The sequence below is a fragment of the Hippoglossus hippoglossus genome, chromosome 17, assembly GCF_009819705.1.
Source record: "Hippoglossus hippoglossus isolate fHipHip1 chromosome 17, fHipHip1.pri, whole genome shotgun sequence".
Taxonomy (NCBI): Eukaryota; Metazoa; Chordata; class Actinopteri; order Pleuronectiformes; family Pleuronectidae; genus Hippoglossus; species Hippoglossus hippoglossus.
This window is the reverse complement of record NC_047167.1, coordinates 9,815,704-9,835,293: the sequence shown is the minus strand read 5'-3', so window position 1 is coordinate 9,835,293 and position 19,590 is coordinate 9,815,704. Positions and strand designations below refer to the sequence as shown.

Here is a 19,590-nt window from a genome sequence, read left to right as displayed (position 1 = left end):
AAATCTTACGCACTGAACCTTTTAAGGTATAAATTATTAAAAAAAAATTTGACATGTAATGCAAAGGCGTAGAAGTTTCCCAGAAGGTTCCACAGATGGCCTGCCTTTGATTTCTCCATTTCCAATAATTTTTCAATAATACATATTGAGACTCTAATTGACTGGAAGCCTGGAGAGTCAGGAGTAAGCAAACCTTAGGATCCACTTCAGCCTTTGAAAAAATACAAAATAAAAATAAACCCTGCTAGTGTTTTAATTTAAGCGTCAGTGTTATAATTGAGTGATTTCAGGTACACTTTTCATTTATGTAGCAGCAGCCAGGATGTTCCCTGGTGGCTTCACGCCTTAAACTGTCGACTGCCTCCATCTAGTGGCCATAGCAGTGTATTGCTCTACTGGAATTGGAGGGAAATTGATGTGAAAACCTTATTTTGGTTCTGCTTCTTTTTTCAGGTGTGAAGGGTTCAGAGAGTTACAAGTTAATCACTCTATATATTGTATAAAGAAACTAGTCTGCGATATTTCTCAAAGCTGTTTCAAAGATGCGGTTATGGAAAATCTGACGAGTCAGGTTCATCGGGTTTGTTGGCTGAATTTGTTTTCATTATCGTTCAAGTGCCGACTGATGTATGCAAAATATCTATAACTCTTTGTTTTGAGTAAATCTGAAAGTGCATGTGAGCAATACTATCTAGGGCCTATGACAATAGCCCTAAAATACTCTTCAACCAGTCATCAACCAAGACAGGTTTACTTTTGAAATCATCTTTGTTGCAGCAAGTCAGTACAGACCACCTATGTCTGTATGTGACATTAAAAAGAAGGCAGGTTAGCTTGGCTTAGGGCTAAGAGCATAAATGTGGCTCAGTCAGAATGAAATGTGCCAACCAGCACTTCTAAATCTTAGGCAACTAATTGACATATCTTGTTTATTTAATCTAAACAAGTGTGAAAGCAGTTTGTGGTTTCATGAGGGGTTTGAGATGAACTATTTCATAGCTAGTTGGAGTGACCTGCAATTAACTACTTCTCTGGCATCCTCACTTGACATTTGCATGTAAGTGAGCTCAATGGGCGTTGGGAGACAGATAATGTTACTTTTAAACAAAGCCAGGCTAGCTGTTAGCCTTGGTGCTAAGCTAACTGGTTGCTGACTGTCTCATTTACCTTAGAGAGTGTTGTAATTTTCCCATTTTACTTTCATGTAAAAAGCACATTACCCAAAATGTCCAACTGATTCTGTTAACACTGTGGCCCTATTTTGAAGAGGGCCCCGTGTCTTGCTTCAACTCCTTAATTTGGTAAATTTATATTGTGCTAATATGGGCAGATTTATAAACTATAAGTTGCATTAATTGTAATTGTATTAAACTGACTTAGTACCTGGTAACTTGCTTATTCCAGCAAATACTGTCTAACCTTGTCTGTTCTGTTAACAGGAACTTGGAGGCAATCCATGAACACAAAGGGTGGAAGTGGGTGCTCAACAAATTTTTGCCCAGTAGCCAGATCCTATCTGGAGAATGCAGCCATCAAGTCTGACACATTCAATCACTTTACATGAAAGGCATTATGAACTTTATAATTATGCGAGACATCTATTTTGTGCATTTAAATTCAGGCTGTTCTAGCGTTGATTTCCTCCACAAGAACAAAACATATTTCAAAACAAATGTTTCTAGCAGAAAAAGGTAGTTCAATTCAATTCAGTTTTATTTGTTTTGTGCTAATTCACAAAATACATTATCTCAAGGCACTTAACAATATCATAGAGAAACCCAACCGTTGAAAAAACTCTCTTAAGCATGGGAAGAAACCTCTAGAAGCAGACTCCATTCGCCTCGACCGGTTGGGCGAGCATGAGTGAAGAAGGGGGAGAGAAGCGAGGGAGGTGAGTATCTCTCTAAATATCTGTTATGAGACATGATAGATGCTCCTTCAGCTCAGCATGTAAACAGATCTGCAGCCTGTAGCTCGGTGTTTCCCCCTAAACTCTGTCGTCACTACTCAGTCACGACTGGTGCGCGTAGCGTGAAGATGCCATGATCATGTTCCATCCCCTCCTCCTCCTCCTCCTCTTCCTCCGTCACACACGCTACAGGCTTTTCCCTCTCACATGCACTAAGTGTTGTTGTTTTTTCCGTAGCCCTTTCGCCAGCTGGAGTGTTTGCACAGCACCATGCAGGCTGCGGGCTCGGGAGCAGCTGATTCCGACGCTGCTGTGATCAGTAGCAGCAGCAGCAGCAGCAGCAGCAGCAGCAGCACAGACGTCGACGACAGACACGGGGCAGAGGAGAGGATGGAGAGGACGGTGCCAAGCGAGCAGCAGCAGCAGCAGCAGCACAGGACCAACAACACCCAGCAGCAGCAGATGTCCTTAAGCCCGTCCGGTGTGCTCGGTGTGTATCTCAGACAAAAACGGTGCAAACAGTCCGTGTCCTGCGTGTGGAATCCGAGTGTGTTTGTGTGAGCGTGTGTGTGTGTGTGTGTGCGTGTTCATGTGCACGCTGCCTGTGCTCCTGTGCAGAAGCAACATGGTGCATTCGCTGATAATTAACCCACTCCACTGGCCGGAGACAGGGAGGACCAGCGGGGCTCGGTGGTGTCGGTGCGTCTTTCCTTGACCCGCTTCTTATTGTGCGCAGTCGGGCTGAGGCAGGCCCGGGAACAGTCGGTCAGTCCGGTCGGTCTCTGTGGTCCACAGGTGCATGCAGCGGGTGTTTTTACGCAGCGGACGTGCGCGTCCCGACGGGCTGTGGCACACTGTAGTTTGAGGAGGGTCGAGACTGTGCTGCAGGCTCCGATGTCAGCTGTTGTCGAAGGTTGGTGGAGACTTGAGGGTTTTAGAGGAGACACGTCTGGTTGGTGAGTAAGCAAAATACATGTTGTGGTTAATTCTGGAATTACAATATGAGGGATATAAGGCATCACTTGGCATGTCATCCTCTTTATTGGCTTCATCATGCCATGGTCCTGGGCCTGTGTCCCTCTGGGCCAGGGGCGGATCCAGGTTTTTCTTAAGTCAGGGGCCATACTTTACACAGAGGGGCCATTTATATGACCAACATCCATGCACAACTCCTGATTCAGTACAGTGCACATTAGTATCATTCCTTATTTTTACTGTTAGCTCTCGAGCTTTGAGCAAAGCCCACACATCCTTGGATATATTTTGAAATTAATTTATTGTTCAAGGACAATGTGCTCTTCAAAAAAGCTTAGAAAATAAAAAATACCTATCATATTGTCATTAGTAAGTGACTTATCTACACTTCAGGGGCCAATCAGATTTCAGCTGGGGCCAGTGCCCCCCTGGTGCCCCCCCTGGAGACAGGGAGGCCCAATGGTTTTAGCGGTTTTCCCCGATTTTACTTTACCCGCTGTATAGTGTGCGATACAGGGATCCCAGAGTGTGGGTTGTTCTGGTTGAGAGAAGACACTCAGGTATTAGTGTGGCCTTCTGCATGTGACCATATAACCGTTATAGTCTTAAGCATGAACAGTGTCATGTGCTGTTGCTTTGTTTTGCATCTAAACTTCAAGTCAACGAAAACCTATTGAAAATGCATCTCAAAATCAACACAGTTGAGTTACAAAGCATAGAAATGAATTTATAGTAAAAGATTGAAATAACACATCTACATCTACATCTGTTGACGCAATAATAATGATTCTATTTGTCGTTCTTGCTGGAGAACGACAAATACAAATATAATTATTTGTTTCTATAGAATACAAATACAATCTTACTAGAACAACTAGAGCTGTTTAGCTGAGCTTTGACTTATGAATTGCAATTTTGCTGATGGCCACATCCGTTTGGTCTATGAGGGTAACAGATTTTAACTACGCGTATATTCTCAAGATGTAAGTGTGTGTGTGCGTGTGCGTGTGTGTGTGTGTGTGAGTGTGTGTGCGCGTGTGTGTGTACAAATGGATGAATTTACATCAAGAACATGGTGGGATATCAAGATATTGGAGCTGATTTGTCAAAGGCCAGAGGTCAAGGTCAACAAAATATGGTTTTCCTACATATCAAATAATAGCTGTGACAGAGAGACAATGTAAAGCTACATTGATCAGTCAATGATGTCATGTAGAAGTCACAAAAAAGTCAGGGTCTTTGTGCATAGTTCTTGTATATTTTGAGTTATCTCTCCATCCTACAGGACTATAGACAAAACATAAGGCTTATACTGTATATCAAAAATATATAATGATCATATGTTAAGAGTGACGTCATCCTGGTGTCCTCATGACATCACTAAGAAGTCAGAAAATGACATCATAAAGTGTTGATTAACCATTAACCTTTGCAACATATCATCCAGCAGATGATATGTTGCAAAACTATTCGTTGGTTCATTCGTTGAAAGTTATGATTTGAACAAAATCAGGTCTGCAAGAGATTCACAAGGTTTTAGAAATTCGATTCATTTATGTTTAGCAAACTCAACTGGGTGTTAGTGAAAATACATATAATGAAGAAAAAAACCTGTCTGAATATCTATATGTAAGCCTATGCCAATAATGTTATCGTTATGTTTATTTATGAGAAAAGTTTTTTTTTTTGCATGGCTTCCCTCTCAACTGTTAAAACAAAAGTAAAATAAAGAGAAGATACAGTGTATTTAGATATATACAGTTCTGAAACATCAACCGGCACCCAGGCATCAAATGTTCTCATCATACATGATAATGTGGCTCTAAGTAGATACAGAGCTGCAGCCTGGCAGAGAGATTTACATGTCAGATGGAGCTACATGTCCTGAAGATCCAGCCTCAATGAGCTATTATGTCAGTAACAGTCAGAGGGTCCATCAGTCTGAGGTCCATCAGTCTGAAGAGCCTGCAAGTCGAAGAAAAAAGGCCCCTCAGTGTCAGTAATTTGGCTTGAATTGCATCATTGTGTCATACACACATGCACACAGTTCAATCAGCAGAACCACTCAGTGATTTCCATTTCCAATAATATCTCTGGATAAACACACTCCTTCATCAGTAGTGCAGCTCTCCTCCATGATAACAAGATCACACCCTGTTTTCATCGGTTTCTTTCCTGTATTACAGTTCATCAAGTGTTCCTTACAGTCAATGTGTTGGTGTGCACGTGTTAAACGTATTTCTGTAGAACATGGAGATGACAGCAGCAGTGATGGCTCTCAGTTGGAGGGAGGAGAGGTGGTGGTGAAAGCAGTTGTTGTGATAATACAGTCACTGTACGCTGCAGAATAAGAACCAACGTGTGAAAGGAGAAGAAGAACAATGATGATTTCACATTTTAAACTGCTACTTCTTGAGTTTTTTCATCAATAAGGGGTTTTGGTGACAGACTTGAAAAGCTGGTTTGTCTGTGGCTATGAACACAAGTGCCAGTTTCGAGATCATCTATTTGTTTGCTGCTCGTAGCGTTTGTTTGCTCAGAGTCATATGACCCAGTGCTGCACAGTCAACCTTCACGCTGGTTGGACAATTGTTCTGGACATTTCTGTCTTCTTGTCTCCGCGACCGGAGCAGAAAACAAGGGCAGAAAATATGGTGATGAAGTAACAATGATGCAAACAATAACCTGTCATCTGATGAGATATTAACACCTTCTGCCTGTCCCCCTTTCTCTCTCACACACACTCAGTCGGGCCCTCCTCTTCATTTGTTCTCTGTAATCACTTTCAACATTATTAATCCCAGTTTTTTCCTCCTTTCAGACAAACTGTTTGGTAAGCGCCTCCTCCAGGCCAGGCACTACATAATGTCTCGGAGGTCCTGGCTGAAGATGGTGCCAACCGAAAACTGTGACATCCTGATGGCTTTCCCAGGTTCGGTCAGCTCCGCTCATCCTTCCTGTTCGCCCTGTTTGCCCTGTTCGCCCGGGGATGACTCAATCACCACCAAGAGGATGCTGCATCCTTATTAAATGTATTTAGAGGGCATCCATTTACAGTACTTGTGTCTATCTCTTAGGGATCTTGTAAGGAAGCTGCCATTGTGGGTATGGGATGTGAACAGGAAGCATTTAGCTGCAGTTTGGCTCCGACAAACTTCATTCACAGTTGGAATAGTCCTGGCCAGAAGGTCGGTGGTTTGATACCCCCTCCTCCAGTCTGCATGGCCGATAAAACTAGAAAAACACTATACAGTCAAATTAAAAATACTAAATGTATAGAATACATACTGGAAATGATGTTGCAACGCTAAAATGGGATTAATCAGATATGAAGTGAGTTATGTGACTGCTTATCGGTAAACCCTCGAACGCTATCCCACACAGTGTATGTCACATTTCTGCTCAACATGTGACTGCTGTCCCTGTTTGGAGACTCACATTCTCTCTTTATCACGCAGTATGTTATCAGGATTTTTGAGACATGTACTTTTTCCAAGGTAGTTTAATGCTGTTTTTTTTCGATGTCATGCACTGATTTTAATTGAAACTAATGAATGACAGATAATGGTGCGAACTTAGAGTAGTTCAAGTATCAGCACTTAATCGATTTGAACCACATTCAAATGCAAAATCACACCAAATCAAACCATGATACCAAATGGAGACGTGTTTAGATAGGTTTGTAGTGGACACAATGAGGACGTAATTCACCAAAGCTTGTTGGGTGTGGGTTTGGCACCTTGTGAGGTCACAGGACTCTCTTTGTGTCCTGTTGTCACTCGCTCCTTTTAAAGAGCTGTGGCAGAACCATGGTGAAGGCAGCAGTTAGAACACAGGTTGTGATGATGCCATTTTGTCTGTATTTGAGTGGATTGACCTTTTACTGTCCCCCCCCCCCCCCTGCTGCTGCTGCTTGGCCTTTTGGTGGTGAACAGTGGTTTGGTTCAGCCTCTTTATGCAGTAAACCCATCCGTTACTGCCTTTGACAAACATGGGAGGACAAAAAGCAAATGTTGGAGTGTGAGTTTGTCTTAGGTGTGCCATCAAACTTAGCATAAATTAAAAGAAAATCTCCCCCCAGATACGATCGATGACCACACTCTGCTGTGGCTCCTGAACCAGATCCGTGTTGGAATCCCTCAAATCAGCATTCAGATTCGACAACATAAACACACCCAGGCACACGCCTTCTTCATCACCACAACGTTTGAGAAGTAAGACTCTGAATGTGCGTGCGTGTTTGTCCGTCTGTTTGCATGCACACGTGGGCCCGTTTCTGTCTGAGCTGTTTTAAATGAGAACCTTTTTGCCTGATTCGTACTTTTCCAATCAGCTGATGAGTGCTTGGTTTAGTAACATTTCTCCATTATCTAACTGCATACACACAGGATCCTGCAACATGTTAAGGCAACACTAGTAGCAACAATTATCTTTCCTTCTCATATTCCTGTATGGTTTAAGTGAGTTTATAAAACCGTTTAAAATCCCATACTAAAAAAAGATTCTTAAAAACATTTTGTCTAATTTTAGCAGCAACTGGCGACTATAACCTTGTTGTCCAATTGTCTAAAGCACTAATTCTCCCCGCCCTTTGTTAGTTTGTTAGCAGGGTTACGAAAAAGACACAAACTTTGTGGAAGGATGAGGTATGCGTCAAGGAAGAACCTATGAATTTTCGGTTTGGATCCCAAATAGGGGTCAGATCCAGGAGTTATTGAGACAGGGCGTTTATCATCATTTTCCATGATTTCATAGATCTTGATTTGTGAAAAAAAACAGACATTTTTATGAATTGATATTCATGAGTTTGTGCAAATTGGTGCAGATCCAAATAAAAATCCAGATCTAGTGTATTCAAATGTGGCTTCATTAGGGGACTGAGGTTTTCTCTCTACTGAGTGACATTCGGTCAAGTTATCATCTGAGCACTTGTGTTGTCTTCATCACGTCTAGTCCGGATGTAACTGGATCTGCAGAGGTTTCCGAGTGAGACATTATCATAACTCACTGGGATGGTGAACTAAACTGTGAAACTATTAAGATTAAAACTGAACAGCAAAAATAGGCAACAGTGGGAGTGAGTACACTTAGTGTCTCTAATTTTGTGCATTTCGGATGAAGTACTTATTTGCCTTCTTGCTGAGAGAAATCACACAAAGTCCTTTCTGTTTCACTGTCGTACTTATTGCAGTATATTGTGTGTGTGTGTGTTGTATGTTGTACAACAGTATGTTGTTTATATGCCCTTAATGCTCTTAATTTATCCAACATGTGTGGCCCGGCCTCTGCACGGAGTTAGTGCTCCATCAGCTTTAATCCTGCTGTTCATTTACCCTCAGCTTACTGCGCGGCGCCGAGCAGATGGGCATGTACAAGGCGGTCAAACCTCAGTTTGGCGGCGGGATGCGGCGCTTCTCCTGTGAGGAGGACAACATCTACGAGAGCATCGAGAGCGAGCTGTGCTTCTTCACCTCACAGGTTAGAGGTCAAAACTCTGGCCCGTGTGAGTCAGTATAGCTGTGAATATTCATGATATTATATAACAGGGGTTACTCATTTTGATATAAAAAAAATATGAATAGTCTCTTTATCAATTTTAACACATCATTCATGATCTTTTTCCTCCCTCTATATGTAACTGTGCTCAGGAGCGTCAGAGCATCATTAAGTATTGGCTGGACAACCTGCGAGCCAAACAGGGGGAGGTCCTTCACAACATTCACTTCCTGGAGGGACAGCCAATCAGTATGCTCGTATTTATTATTAGGGACCTTTTTCTTGCTGTTCTATGTCTCTTTTTCTTCTTGCTCTAATTTCTAAAACCTTTCAACTTAAACGTGGCCTTTGAAATAGCATCATTACCATGTGCAGTGGATTCCTCTTGCAGTGTTTGAAACAGTGATTACAGTGTTTTTACCATAGACTGGAAATAAAGATGGGCAGTAGTGATCGGGGGATGGAGCCGTGGTGTCGAGGTCCCAACGATAAAATGCGCTCAATCAATCATGACTCATCCAATCACATTTCAGCCCATTTTTACATCATTAAATAAAATAATGCAAAAATGATTGGATGGATGTGTACTTTGACCTTTTGGGTCCACGTCTCATCCACTAACATGGAGGTTTATGACCTGTACTGCAGCCAGCCTCCAGGTGGTGATCTAAATGCTTTGGCTTCACTTTTTATATTTAGTCTAGGGTTTTGACCAAGAATCACTTTACCAAGACGTGGTGATGATCGGCCTTTGTTTAAAATATGGTCTTTTTAAGTAAACCCTTCATTTCCAGTTCCAGAGCTCGTGGCTCGGGGGGTGATCCATCAAATGTTTCCGCTCCACGAACAGAGGATCCTCAACCAGCTGATGACGTCTTGGGTCCAGGCCGTATGTGAAAGACAGCCGCTGGGTAGGAAGTATCAGTTTTGAAGATCAGAGTTATACGATCACATTAACTGACACTTATCTGTAATTATCCTATTCTCACCAGAGCCCCAGTATTATCTGATTACAATTTCCTCTGCTCTGTAGATGATATCTGTGACTACTTTGGAGTGAAGATCGGGATGTATTTTGCTTGGCTGGGTTTCTACACCAACTCCATGCTTTACCCTGCTGTCATCGGCTTCCTGCTCTGGATACTAGCAGAGGCCGACCAGGTACCTGAAAGCTCTAAAGCCTTTTTCAGACATGTCCTTCAGAGGATCTCTGGAGAATTGGGTCCGGACTTTTCTCCTCGCAGTTTGCCTTTCACACATGCACAATGCAGCGGGGTTTCTCTGCTCAGACAGATTCACAACAGCATCTTTGTCTGTGTCTTCTATGTGTGTGGCAATGCTTTTTAATCCTGAGATATTAGTTTTTTCATTTATGCGTCTTTCGTGTTTTAGAAGCGTCATCAGCCCTGCCTGTTTTCACATTTAATTTTGCATTTATAACTGAAAACCTTGACATGGAATTAATCGTTGATTCTCTCATGTTCCTGCACAGACCAGTCAGGATATCTGCTGCGTGGTATTTGCCCTCTTCAACGTTGTGTGGGCCACGTTGTTTCTGGAGCGCTGGAAGAGGCGGGAGGCCGAGCTGTCCTACAGGTGGGGCACTCTGGACACCCCCACCGAGTCCTTGGAGGAGCCCAGGCCACAGTTCAGGGTGAGGATTGTTGCCTGAGCGGAAAGTGCTGAGTTACCAGTGCTGTATAGTTGTGTGAAAACAGTGAAAACCTGAATCTCCATGAGTCAGTCACACTCACGTCATATCACGCTGTAGTTTTACGGCCGTTTCTGAGAACTTGCGCAACTCTGCAGCTACCATATAAGGGAACAATACCAGGAAATGTGATCACAGGAAGAGTGTGTCTTTCATGCTCCACGTGGCCTCGGAGGAGGGAGCGGGGGTGGGGCCTGTGGGGTGTGTGACGGCACCCCATGTTGAGTGGAATGAATGGAAAGGGGGGTGACGTAGTGAGGGGGGTGGACTCTGGGTGGGCCTGTCGTTTTAGAGAGGAATGCGGGGTGTAAGAAACAAGCCCGGCTAGCTCAGTCGGTAGAGCATGAGACTCTTAATCTCAGGGTCGTGGGTTCGAGCCCCACGTTGGGCTATCAATCTTTTTCCTGAGGGTGAAGGAACTCCCAGTATTGGCTGAACAGTTTCAGAGATAGTTCACCCAGAAATAAAAAATGCACTTATTATATACTCACCACTGTTCCAATGCAGGGGGGGGGTGTGAAAGTGTTTTAGTCCACAAAACACTTCACCCACCCCTGGAATTTCAGGGGTAAACAACTGTTGCAGCAGAATCCAATACAATTCAAGTGATTACTATTACTATTATTCAGATGTAGTAACAGAAAAAAACCTAACATGCCTCCATACTGCTCGTGTGGTGTCATCACAGTGTCCGCAAGCCCCGACATTCATATTCGACTCGAAACGAGGTCATTTCCACCAAGTTATAAGTCTAAAAGTGCACCAGAAGTGTCAAAGATAGTAGATGTTAGCATTTCCGACGGTCCCTGAATGCACCTCATTGGAAGCTATCAGTGGACATTTAGGCTTAAAACTTGGTGTAAATGACCTCGTTTCGAGTCGAATATGAATGTCGGGGCTTGCGGACACTGTGATGACACCACACGAGCAGTATGGAGGCATGTTATTTTTTTATTCTGTTGTTTCTTATGTCTGAATCTTTGTTCACCATCCACTTCAATTGTATTGGATTGTGCTGCAACGCTGTTTACCCCTGAAACTCCAAAAGTGTTTTTTGGACTCAAACAATTTACCCACGGCTTTATCGGCATAGTGGTGAGTAGATAATTAGTGAAATTTCATTTCTGGGTGAATTAGCCCTTTAAGAAGATTTAACACTATGTGGCATTTACCAGAGCCTGATCACAGATGTTTGAGAGTTGTAGAGCAACTTTGATCTAGTTATACTGTAAATTAGTGCTTTATTGTACTGTGTCTGTTTTATTTGTTTTCTACAATAAACTAGCTCTATAGTAGTAAATCAAAGAAATGCATTTATGATTTTTGTAAGGAATATAAGGTAATTATAATGCAAAAATATAATGTAAGCGGTAAACATCCATTAAACAACTAGAATGGCAGCGGGTAAAGTGTATACCTCCAGCAAGGCCCAACAGTCCCCCTATGAAACCACATTTAAAATTAACTAAATCCACATTTTTATTTGGATCTGCAACAAATTTCACACACTCATATATATCAGTCCCATAATCATGCCTCTTTTCTTTCATCAAGATCCATGCAGATATGTTGTAAAACGTTAAAAAGTTAAGGACATTGAAGGGGAAAAAAAGCCATAAAGCATCTTTCCACCAAGTTTTTGGGAAATCCGTTCAGTTGTTTTTGTGTAATCTTACAAACAAACCAACCAAAGCGATTATCAACCAAACAAAAAACATTCATTATGGCGCATTCTTATGCACAAACATTTCCAGTCCATGTTCTACTGAACATGATTGCAATGATCAAAACAAAGGTCTCTAACACTCTCTTTTTCTCTTTGTCCTCTTCTGCTGCCGTCTCTGCAGGGTGTAAAGCGCTGCAGTCCCATAACCGGCTGTGAGGAGTTCTACTACCCGCCCTGGAAGAGAGCCCTGTTCAGGTGGCTGGTCAGCCTGCCCATCTGCCTCCTCTGCCTCTGTTTCGTCTTCGTCGCCATGCTCCTCTGCCTGGAACTGCAGGTCGGAACAGATAACACAGGCAGAAATCACTCGATACAAATAAATGTAGTTGATGTATCCTATAGATGATAAATGAGGATAATACTGCATAATACTGTCTCAATTTTGTTATTAGGAGCATTCCATTAAAATGGTACATCATACCATAGTTTCATTTTAGTCTGAAGATTTGTGTGAATTGTGTCATTTTCCAACACATATATGAGATTGGAGAGTAGAAACAAATGAATGAGACTCTATTAAATACGTATTATGCTAATTGATCATGTTGATTTACCTTGCAGGAAGTGGTGATGGAGATTCAGGAGCTACCTGGTATTACAAGATTCCTTCCTAAGATACTTCTGGCCATCACTGTAACCATATGTGATGAGGTGTATAAGAAGATCGCCTACTGGCTCAATGACATGGGTGAGAAGCACAAAATTTACTCGGTGGGCATATTATTTTCTCTGTGATAGACAATGTAAGAGAGGAATTACTCTATAATAAATTTAATTAAAATGTAATGTAGACATGATTGTAATTTAAACAGAAAGGAAACAGCATTTCTATTAGAGCCTGGATGATTTACAAATACAAATTTGGCCGATATGAGCCTTTCACATGCATTTTGGTATCGGCATTTATATTTATCGATATGAAAACTTTTATTTTTCAGAATAAACAATGCACAAAATATGTGCTTTTATTTTGACATTTTATGTAAAAAGATACGTTTATTTAGTTATTCTCCTGGTTATTCTTCTTCAAGTTATGTAGGTTTGGTTGCATTTGATCTTTTATTTATAGAATTAATAATAAAGTTAATGGTTTAATTGTAAAATATCAAGCCTCAATTACATTTCTTTGTCATAACGGTTTTGATAACGGCTTCTTAGGAATCATTGCCATTTTTTATAAATATATATATCGGGCAGAATATTGGTATCAGAAATAATTTTTCTCCCCAATATCACTATCAGCGCCCCAAAATCTGTATCGGTCAGGCTCTACTTTCTGCTGTCATTCATTTGGACGTTGAGTGATGTGTCTCTTCTTTCTCCACCCAGAGAACTACAGACTTCAGAGTGCCTACGAGAGTAATCTCATCATCAAGATGGTTTTTGTGAGTCCTGCTTTAGTTTGACGCTGGAATAGAGATGAGTCATCCTGATTGGCCGATAAGCATTTGACTTCCCGGAATATTTTCTGTTTGTTTTACAGTTTGAATTCATCAATTCTTACCTTAGCCTTTTCTATATCGCATTCTACCTCAAGGACATGGAGCGACTGAAAGAGGTACCAACAATTGTACAAGGTTCAGTGTGTAAGATTTAGGTGAAAGGGATCTATTGGCAGGAATTTAATATAAAATAATCCTAGTGTGTGTTTCATCTAAATTGTACAAATTGTGGTTTTCTTTCCCCTAGAATGGGCCCTTTATATCTAAATACTTTATATTAACATCAGGAGCGGGACCTCTCTACGGAGGCCGCCATGTTTTTTACAGTCGTCCAAACTGGACAAACTAAACACCTTTTGAGTTTTTATGACAATTGAAGGATACCACAGGTTCTTCTTCATGTTTGGAGGGGGGGTAATTCAGCTGCAACCTGAAACTTCACCACTAGATGTCACTAAATTGTACACACTGAACCTTTAACACATTCTCAGGCAATAAGATATAACATGGAAAGGTCATATGTAGTTTTTTTTTTAAAGTGATAATGCTCAAATGATGATAATACATTTTTATTTACTGGCCATTATAAACAAAATTATTTAATGTCTGTTGTGTAGGATGTTGTCCATGAGTTGACAAGGGGGTGAACTTCATGTTGAATTGCTTTTGTAATACAGAGAGATAAGACATTCAAATATACATACAAAAAAGAACCAAAAATAAAGAAAACACGGAAGGATTTGGATCAACCACTTTCCTGAACATTGTCCATTTCTCCCATTTCTCTCATGTCCTCTGCTAAACACTTTCGAAAATGAGCATGTGTTTTACCTTTTGCATTTCTCACAGATGCTCGCCACCCTGCTGATCTTTCGCCAGTTCCTGCAGAACATCAAAGAGGTCCTCCAGCCATATCTCTATGAGCAGAACAAGCTGGGTGTCTTCACCCCGAAGGTGCTCTGGGAGCTGCTCAAAGCCATCATGCTCAAATACGGCCGACTGGCTCTGGGGAAGGCCCAAGCCTCAATGACAGCATACTCCTTCCTGGGTCCCAAAGGGCTGTCCGTCAGTCACAGCGCTAACGGTAACCCAGAGCCGAAGAGAAGAGGGGACCTGAAAGCCGGATTCAGGCTGACAGAAGAAGAGTGGGACCTGAACGACAGTGCTCTGAAGCAACGTAAAGTCAGTTTCACAGAGAAGGTTGACTACCAGGACGTCACAGCGGAGGTGCAGGTGGGGGACCGCAGCTCCCTTGAGGACAGTCCTACAATGGTAGAGGAAGGGATGGATCCATCGAGTATTTTTGACAGTTGTGACGAGGACAGTGATTGTGAGCTGCTGTCCCAGGTATGTTGTCTGCTTAGTGTTATTCTAATTTATCATCCCACACTTCAGCTTTATGCTCTTCAGTCTAAAATTGTTCAACAATCATTGCCTCCCTCATTATGTTTGAATAATCTCAACACAGATTAATGTGTTTCATGTAGTTTTATGTATTAAAGGAAGGGTGGGGAATTAGTTTCTGAAAAACCTTTTGTGTATTAAGTGTAGCCTGCTCTTGTTGGCTTTTCCAGGCTTGCTAACCCTCGCTTTAAGTGACATTCTCTGTGAAAACACACCTCAACTTCTCACCAATAGATGAGAGACTATCCACTGCAAAGCTGCGGAATATCTGGTGTCTCACTGTCTCACCAGAGAAAGTATTTTTTAGACTAATTTTAACATTTAAATGTTGGTTTACTTTTGCAGGATACGAAGGAGAACGCCACTGTGTCCTCTCCGAATGACACCCATTGCCATAGAAGAAAGAATGTAGCTGAGGGGAAAGAGGACAAGAAGTCGTGGATCGATCCGCCAGAGGAAACCAAAACTGTGACTCTGACCCAGGCTGAGATGGAGAGCTGTATGCAGACGTATGAGGTGGGACTATGATCCAGTCAGAGTAATGACCATTTGACTTTTTACCAGCAAATAATGCCAAGGTTCATCAAAATTCACGATGTTTGTACCCGGCAGGACACGCTTCAGGACTACCAGGAGATGTTCATTCAGTTTGGTTATGTGGTGCTCTTCTCCTCTGCGTTTCCCCTGGCAGCCATGTGCGCTCTCATCAATAACATCATCGAGATCCGCAGTGACGCCCTAAAACTCTGTACCGGCCTTCAGAGGCCGTTTGGCCAGAGAGTGGAGAACATTGGACAGTGGCAGGTCAGTGTGTCTTGTTTCGGAGGATGTGAGATAAACCGTCTGATGGCAGAGCCTGTGAATGTTTCTATGTCTCTTTCTCTCAACACCAGACTGCTATGGAGGCTATGGGCTTGATAGCCATCATAGTTAACTGTTACCTGATTGGTCAGTGTGGGCAGCTGCAGCGTCTGTTCCCCTGGTTGAGTCCTGAGATGACCATCATCTCCATTGTCTTACTGGAGGTACTGTATGCTCTGTAGTTTCCTAGTTTTAAGGAAAGGCAGTTTTATTCCCAATATGATGATTTCAAAAATACAAATGTGCATGGCCTGCTAATTTTTGTTGTTTTGATTTAATAAAAATATTTTTTTTTTCCAGTCAGATTCATTAATGAACAACAAACCTTGTAAGAGTTTGTGGTGTGTGTATGAGATTAGATGTTTTTTCTGTAGAGGAAAAATACAGAATGGGAAACGTGATTGTGTCTTTATGTAACCGTGTGTTGAGTCTGTCCCTCTGTGGTCTTGGTGGTTTACAGCACTTTGCAATCCTCCTAAAGTACGTCATCCATGTTGCCATCCCTGATATCCCTGGCTGGGTAGCAGAAGAGATGGCCAAGCTAGAGTACCGACGAAGGGAAGCTTTCAAGGTATAGTCGTGTCATAGCTTGAAAGACCTTCGGTCAACTTTACGCCTGCTGTATATATGTATTATATGTACCCCTTTGTGTCCTCTGGTCTGCTTGTGTGCATCGTCCAAAGATGTACACTAGAGCAATTCTTTTTTTGACTCTCCATGAGAAAAAAGTGAATGTGTTTGTCTGCATAGTGTTGTATCACATCAGTGGCCCTCTGGTCAATTTTAAAGTCCTCTTCTGAAGAAAATCATCTTTTTTTAAATGTGAGCATGTCCCCCTTGTAAATGAAAAAGGCAGAACCTAAGAAACCAATACTGTAGACATGTGGGTTGGGCTCAGTAGCTGGAAAAAGCTCCTCGGCTGCAGGTGGCGCTGTGAGGGTGGGGAGCAGGGGCGAGGCCATATTAGCATATTCATCGATCCCAGTCGGGAAATGTGTAGCGTTACATTTAAGTAATTTTAAGGCCAGTAGGGGAAGTTTTTTAATTTTTTTGAATGTGTAACTCAAAGAAGAGTTTTAGGTGGCGTAATAAGCTACTGGAGTGGGACTTTAAAAATCTAAGTGTGTTAAGCATGTGTTCAAATCTAACTTTGCTAAATTAATTAAAGGGGTTGTATTTATTTGCTTAGATATAGGGTTAGTAATTAGTTTCTGTAACACTTTTTATCTTATTTGCTGAAATCCTCTTTACGTCCCGATAGCCATAGCTTTGATGAGGGGCAAGTCCACCGGGGGATCCCCTGCTGTGTTCTCACATCCAATTCTCCAGGTGGAGAAAGTCTGAAGATAATCCAGAGGCTCCCACTCTGACATTTGTGTTCACACATGCACCTCCTCCGGAGTTAAGTGATGTCTGAAAGCAGCTTCACAGTCCCTTTAAGGTGCAGATTACTATAATAACACCAGGTATGAAACGAGAGACCTTTTCTGCAGAGAACAGAAGACGATCATATGTGTAACAGGCCGAGTGCATGTGGGTTGTGCACCAACCTTTGTAGGTACACTTTACTTTTTTGGAAATGTGCCCTGAATAAAAACCGTAACTCACTGCACCACTGACGTCAAAATGATGGTATAAAACGATGTAAGACTCTAGTGTTGCACTTGTTGACGTGTAAAAGACAGAGCCCTTTGTCTGCAGTTAACAGTTAGGACCAAATGTCAGCATATTTAGTGTGAACAACAACCAAACAGCTTTCTGGTGTGAACTCTGACTTCTGAAATGAGGGGGTGGATTTCTACTCTAGCTGTGTGCTCTGTTCACCACACGTGTTCATGCTTTTCTTTATCTCCCTCATCTTCCTCTATTTCAAGGTGTCTTTCTTACTATAACCCCTTTCTATCTCCTCTTCCGTATCTTCTGTTTAACATGCCCTCCCCCCTTTCAGAAACATGAGCTGCAGGCCCAGCAACACTTCCAACAGCAGCTCAGACGCCGGCGTGAGGAGGAGGAGCTTCAGCGTCAGGCCGAGCTGCAGGCAGAGGCCCGTCAGGAGAGCGAGTACCACAAGGCCGACAGCCAGCACCAGCATCACCACGACAAATCGTCGGGGGGCAAGTCGGGGGACAAGCCCAAGAGACCCAGCTCTCTGCTGGGAAACAACAACGTGATGAAGCTGAAACAGATCATCCCTCTGCAGGGGAAGTTCTCCTCTGGCACCTCACGCTCACCGGCCCAGTCCCCGACAGGAGGTGAGGCCAAGCTGCCTGGATTTTTGAAGTTCCTGAAGTCTCCCGACATGAAAAAAGAGCCAGCGGCGGCAGCAGGAGCACCAGGCTCAATAGTCACCTCTTCAGTTCTCCCTAGTGGCCAGGAGAGGTCACAGTCCCCCAACAGGACATTCAGTCCTGGGAAGCTGTTCAGTTTCAGCAAATCGGAGGGTACCATTGTGTGTGCCAACGGGACACAACCAGCGACCCAGGCTGCAGCCACCCAGCCCAACAAGTATGACTTAAACACGTCGCTGGAGGAATTAGCCTCTAGCGAGTCCGATAAAGGAGAATCAATCAGACAACTGACTGATTTAGAAAACTCTGGCTCGAAAAGCTAATTAACTTTTTTAGCCGTGCCAATGTAACATTACTAATGGAGAGCAATGTACAAATGTTCAGGCGACATTCACGGTACTGTAGGAGAACATGTCACTCACACGGACCACATGTAAAGTCGGCGAGTGTTAGATTTCCACTCTGGATGCAACTTACTCCGCACAAAGTATGACACTAACACTTGATTATCTAGCTTCCACATAAACTATGTACAGTAAGTGTTTGAATGGAGGATTGAGAAACCTCTTGACGTACAGTTTAAATACTGCATGACTGCCTGGTTTCCAACAGCACCAGAACAGATGATGTTGCTGTCGAGGATCTTTTTAAAAATCTAAATCCAAACATATAAAGAACTTTATCGTCGATGAGCCCGTTTTGTCAGAAGGACACGAACAGCAGCTTCCCATTCCACGTCCGTCTCCTTCCGATGCCTGTATTTGAATGCATGTTACGTCATGTGCATGCACTGCGTGTCCACCGTGTGTTTTTCAGTTGTGCACTTTCAAAGCCATTCTATTCCTCCGCAATAGGTCCGATTATATTCACTGTGACCATGAAAAAAATATTCTATTTTTCTTAACTTTGATTTTCTATGAATTATTTTACTACATAAATTAGTGAATGTACTTCTCAGATGCAAACAAATCTCACTTGAATAAACGTCCATCAAATGATGATGCATCAGCTGATTTTGTTAAAAGTTCATAAATACCACTGGATGATGGAGCGTGTTACTGGGTTGATTTGTTGCAGGGTTCTTGTATGTGAATTTCCCTGGAGAATTGTAACCTATGAAATCAAACTCCTCTTGTTTAAAACCAACTCCTATGGAGATAATTATGGCTCTGTGCCAGCGACATCCAGTGGCGAGAGGAATTATGTTTTTGGATTGTCTGACTGCCCCATTCTTGTGAACACAATTTTTTCACTTTGAAGGAATTTCTTCAAATTGGTTCAACTGTTCCCACTCGACTCACGGATGAACTGATTAGATATTTGAGCTCAAAGGTCAAGGTGACATTCTTGCAATTGTGACAATCTGGAACACCCAAAGGGAATTAATTACATTAGGTACAAACATTTACTTAGACTATAGCAGGAAATGTTGAGGTCAAAGGTCACTCTGACCTCACAAAACCCCTTTGCCTCATGAACATGTTTCACGCCTCAGATACTTTTGAGTTGGCACACATGTTCACTGAAGACACAGATGAACTAATGACATTTTGGTGGTCAAAGGTAACGTTGACCTCACATGTTTCAAGTCTGCCTGCATGGATTTTCTTCATATTTTGACCAATTGCCACATGGATTTACAGATTAGATTTTCGTGGTTTAAGGTCAAAGGACACGATGACCTCATAAAAGTCTAGAAAAAAATACGTGGACTGAAACTGCACAGGTTGGTGGAGGGTGTGCGACCAAAGTTCAGTAATTGTAGTTTCAAATTACATTTC

General features: G+C 42.3%; 1 protein-coding gene and 1 non-coding gene across 6 annotated transcripts; both read left to right on the top strand.

Annotated features, from left to right (window-relative positions):
- The first annotated feature begins 1,834 nt into the window (after window positions 1-1,834).
- On the top strand, window positions 1,835-18,807 carry LOC117778210 (anoctamin-8-like). 5 transcript variants are annotated; one of them, XM_034613586.1, is made up of 19 exons: window positions 1,835-1,891; window positions 2,147-2,399; window positions 5,706-5,816; window positions 6,966-7,098; window positions 8,224-8,362; window positions 8,533-8,629; window positions 9,175-9,291; window positions 9,414-9,541; window positions 9,873-10,034; window positions 11,939-12,091; window positions 12,376-12,502; window positions 13,144-13,199; window positions 13,298-13,372; window positions 14,106-14,603; window positions 15,006-15,176; window positions 15,273-15,464; window positions 15,554-15,685; window positions 15,982-16,092; window positions 17,470-18,807. In XM_034613586.1, exons 2-19 carry the CDS (start codon window positions 2,180-2,182, stop codon window positions 18,130-18,132), a joined length of 3,285 nt encoding a protein of 1,094 aa, XP_034469477.1. In that variant the 5' UTR covers window positions 1,835-1,891; window positions 2,147-2,179; the 3' UTR covers window positions 18,133-18,807. The 5 variants fall into 5 exon arrangements, with proteins under 5 accessions (XP_034469477.1, XP_034469478.1, XP_034469479.1 ...); XM_034613587.1 differs by lacking the exon at window positions 1,835-1,891 and having other exon boundaries at window positions 1,964-2,399; window positions 15,285-15,464; XM_034613585.1 differs by lacking the exon at window positions 1,835-1,891 and having other exon boundaries at window positions 1,967-2,399.
- On the top strand, window positions 10,410-10,482 carry trnak-cuu. Its single transcript has one exon. It is a non-coding gene; the product is annotated as a tRNA-Lys (tRNA).
- Window positions 18,808-19,590: the final 783 nt, after the last annotated feature.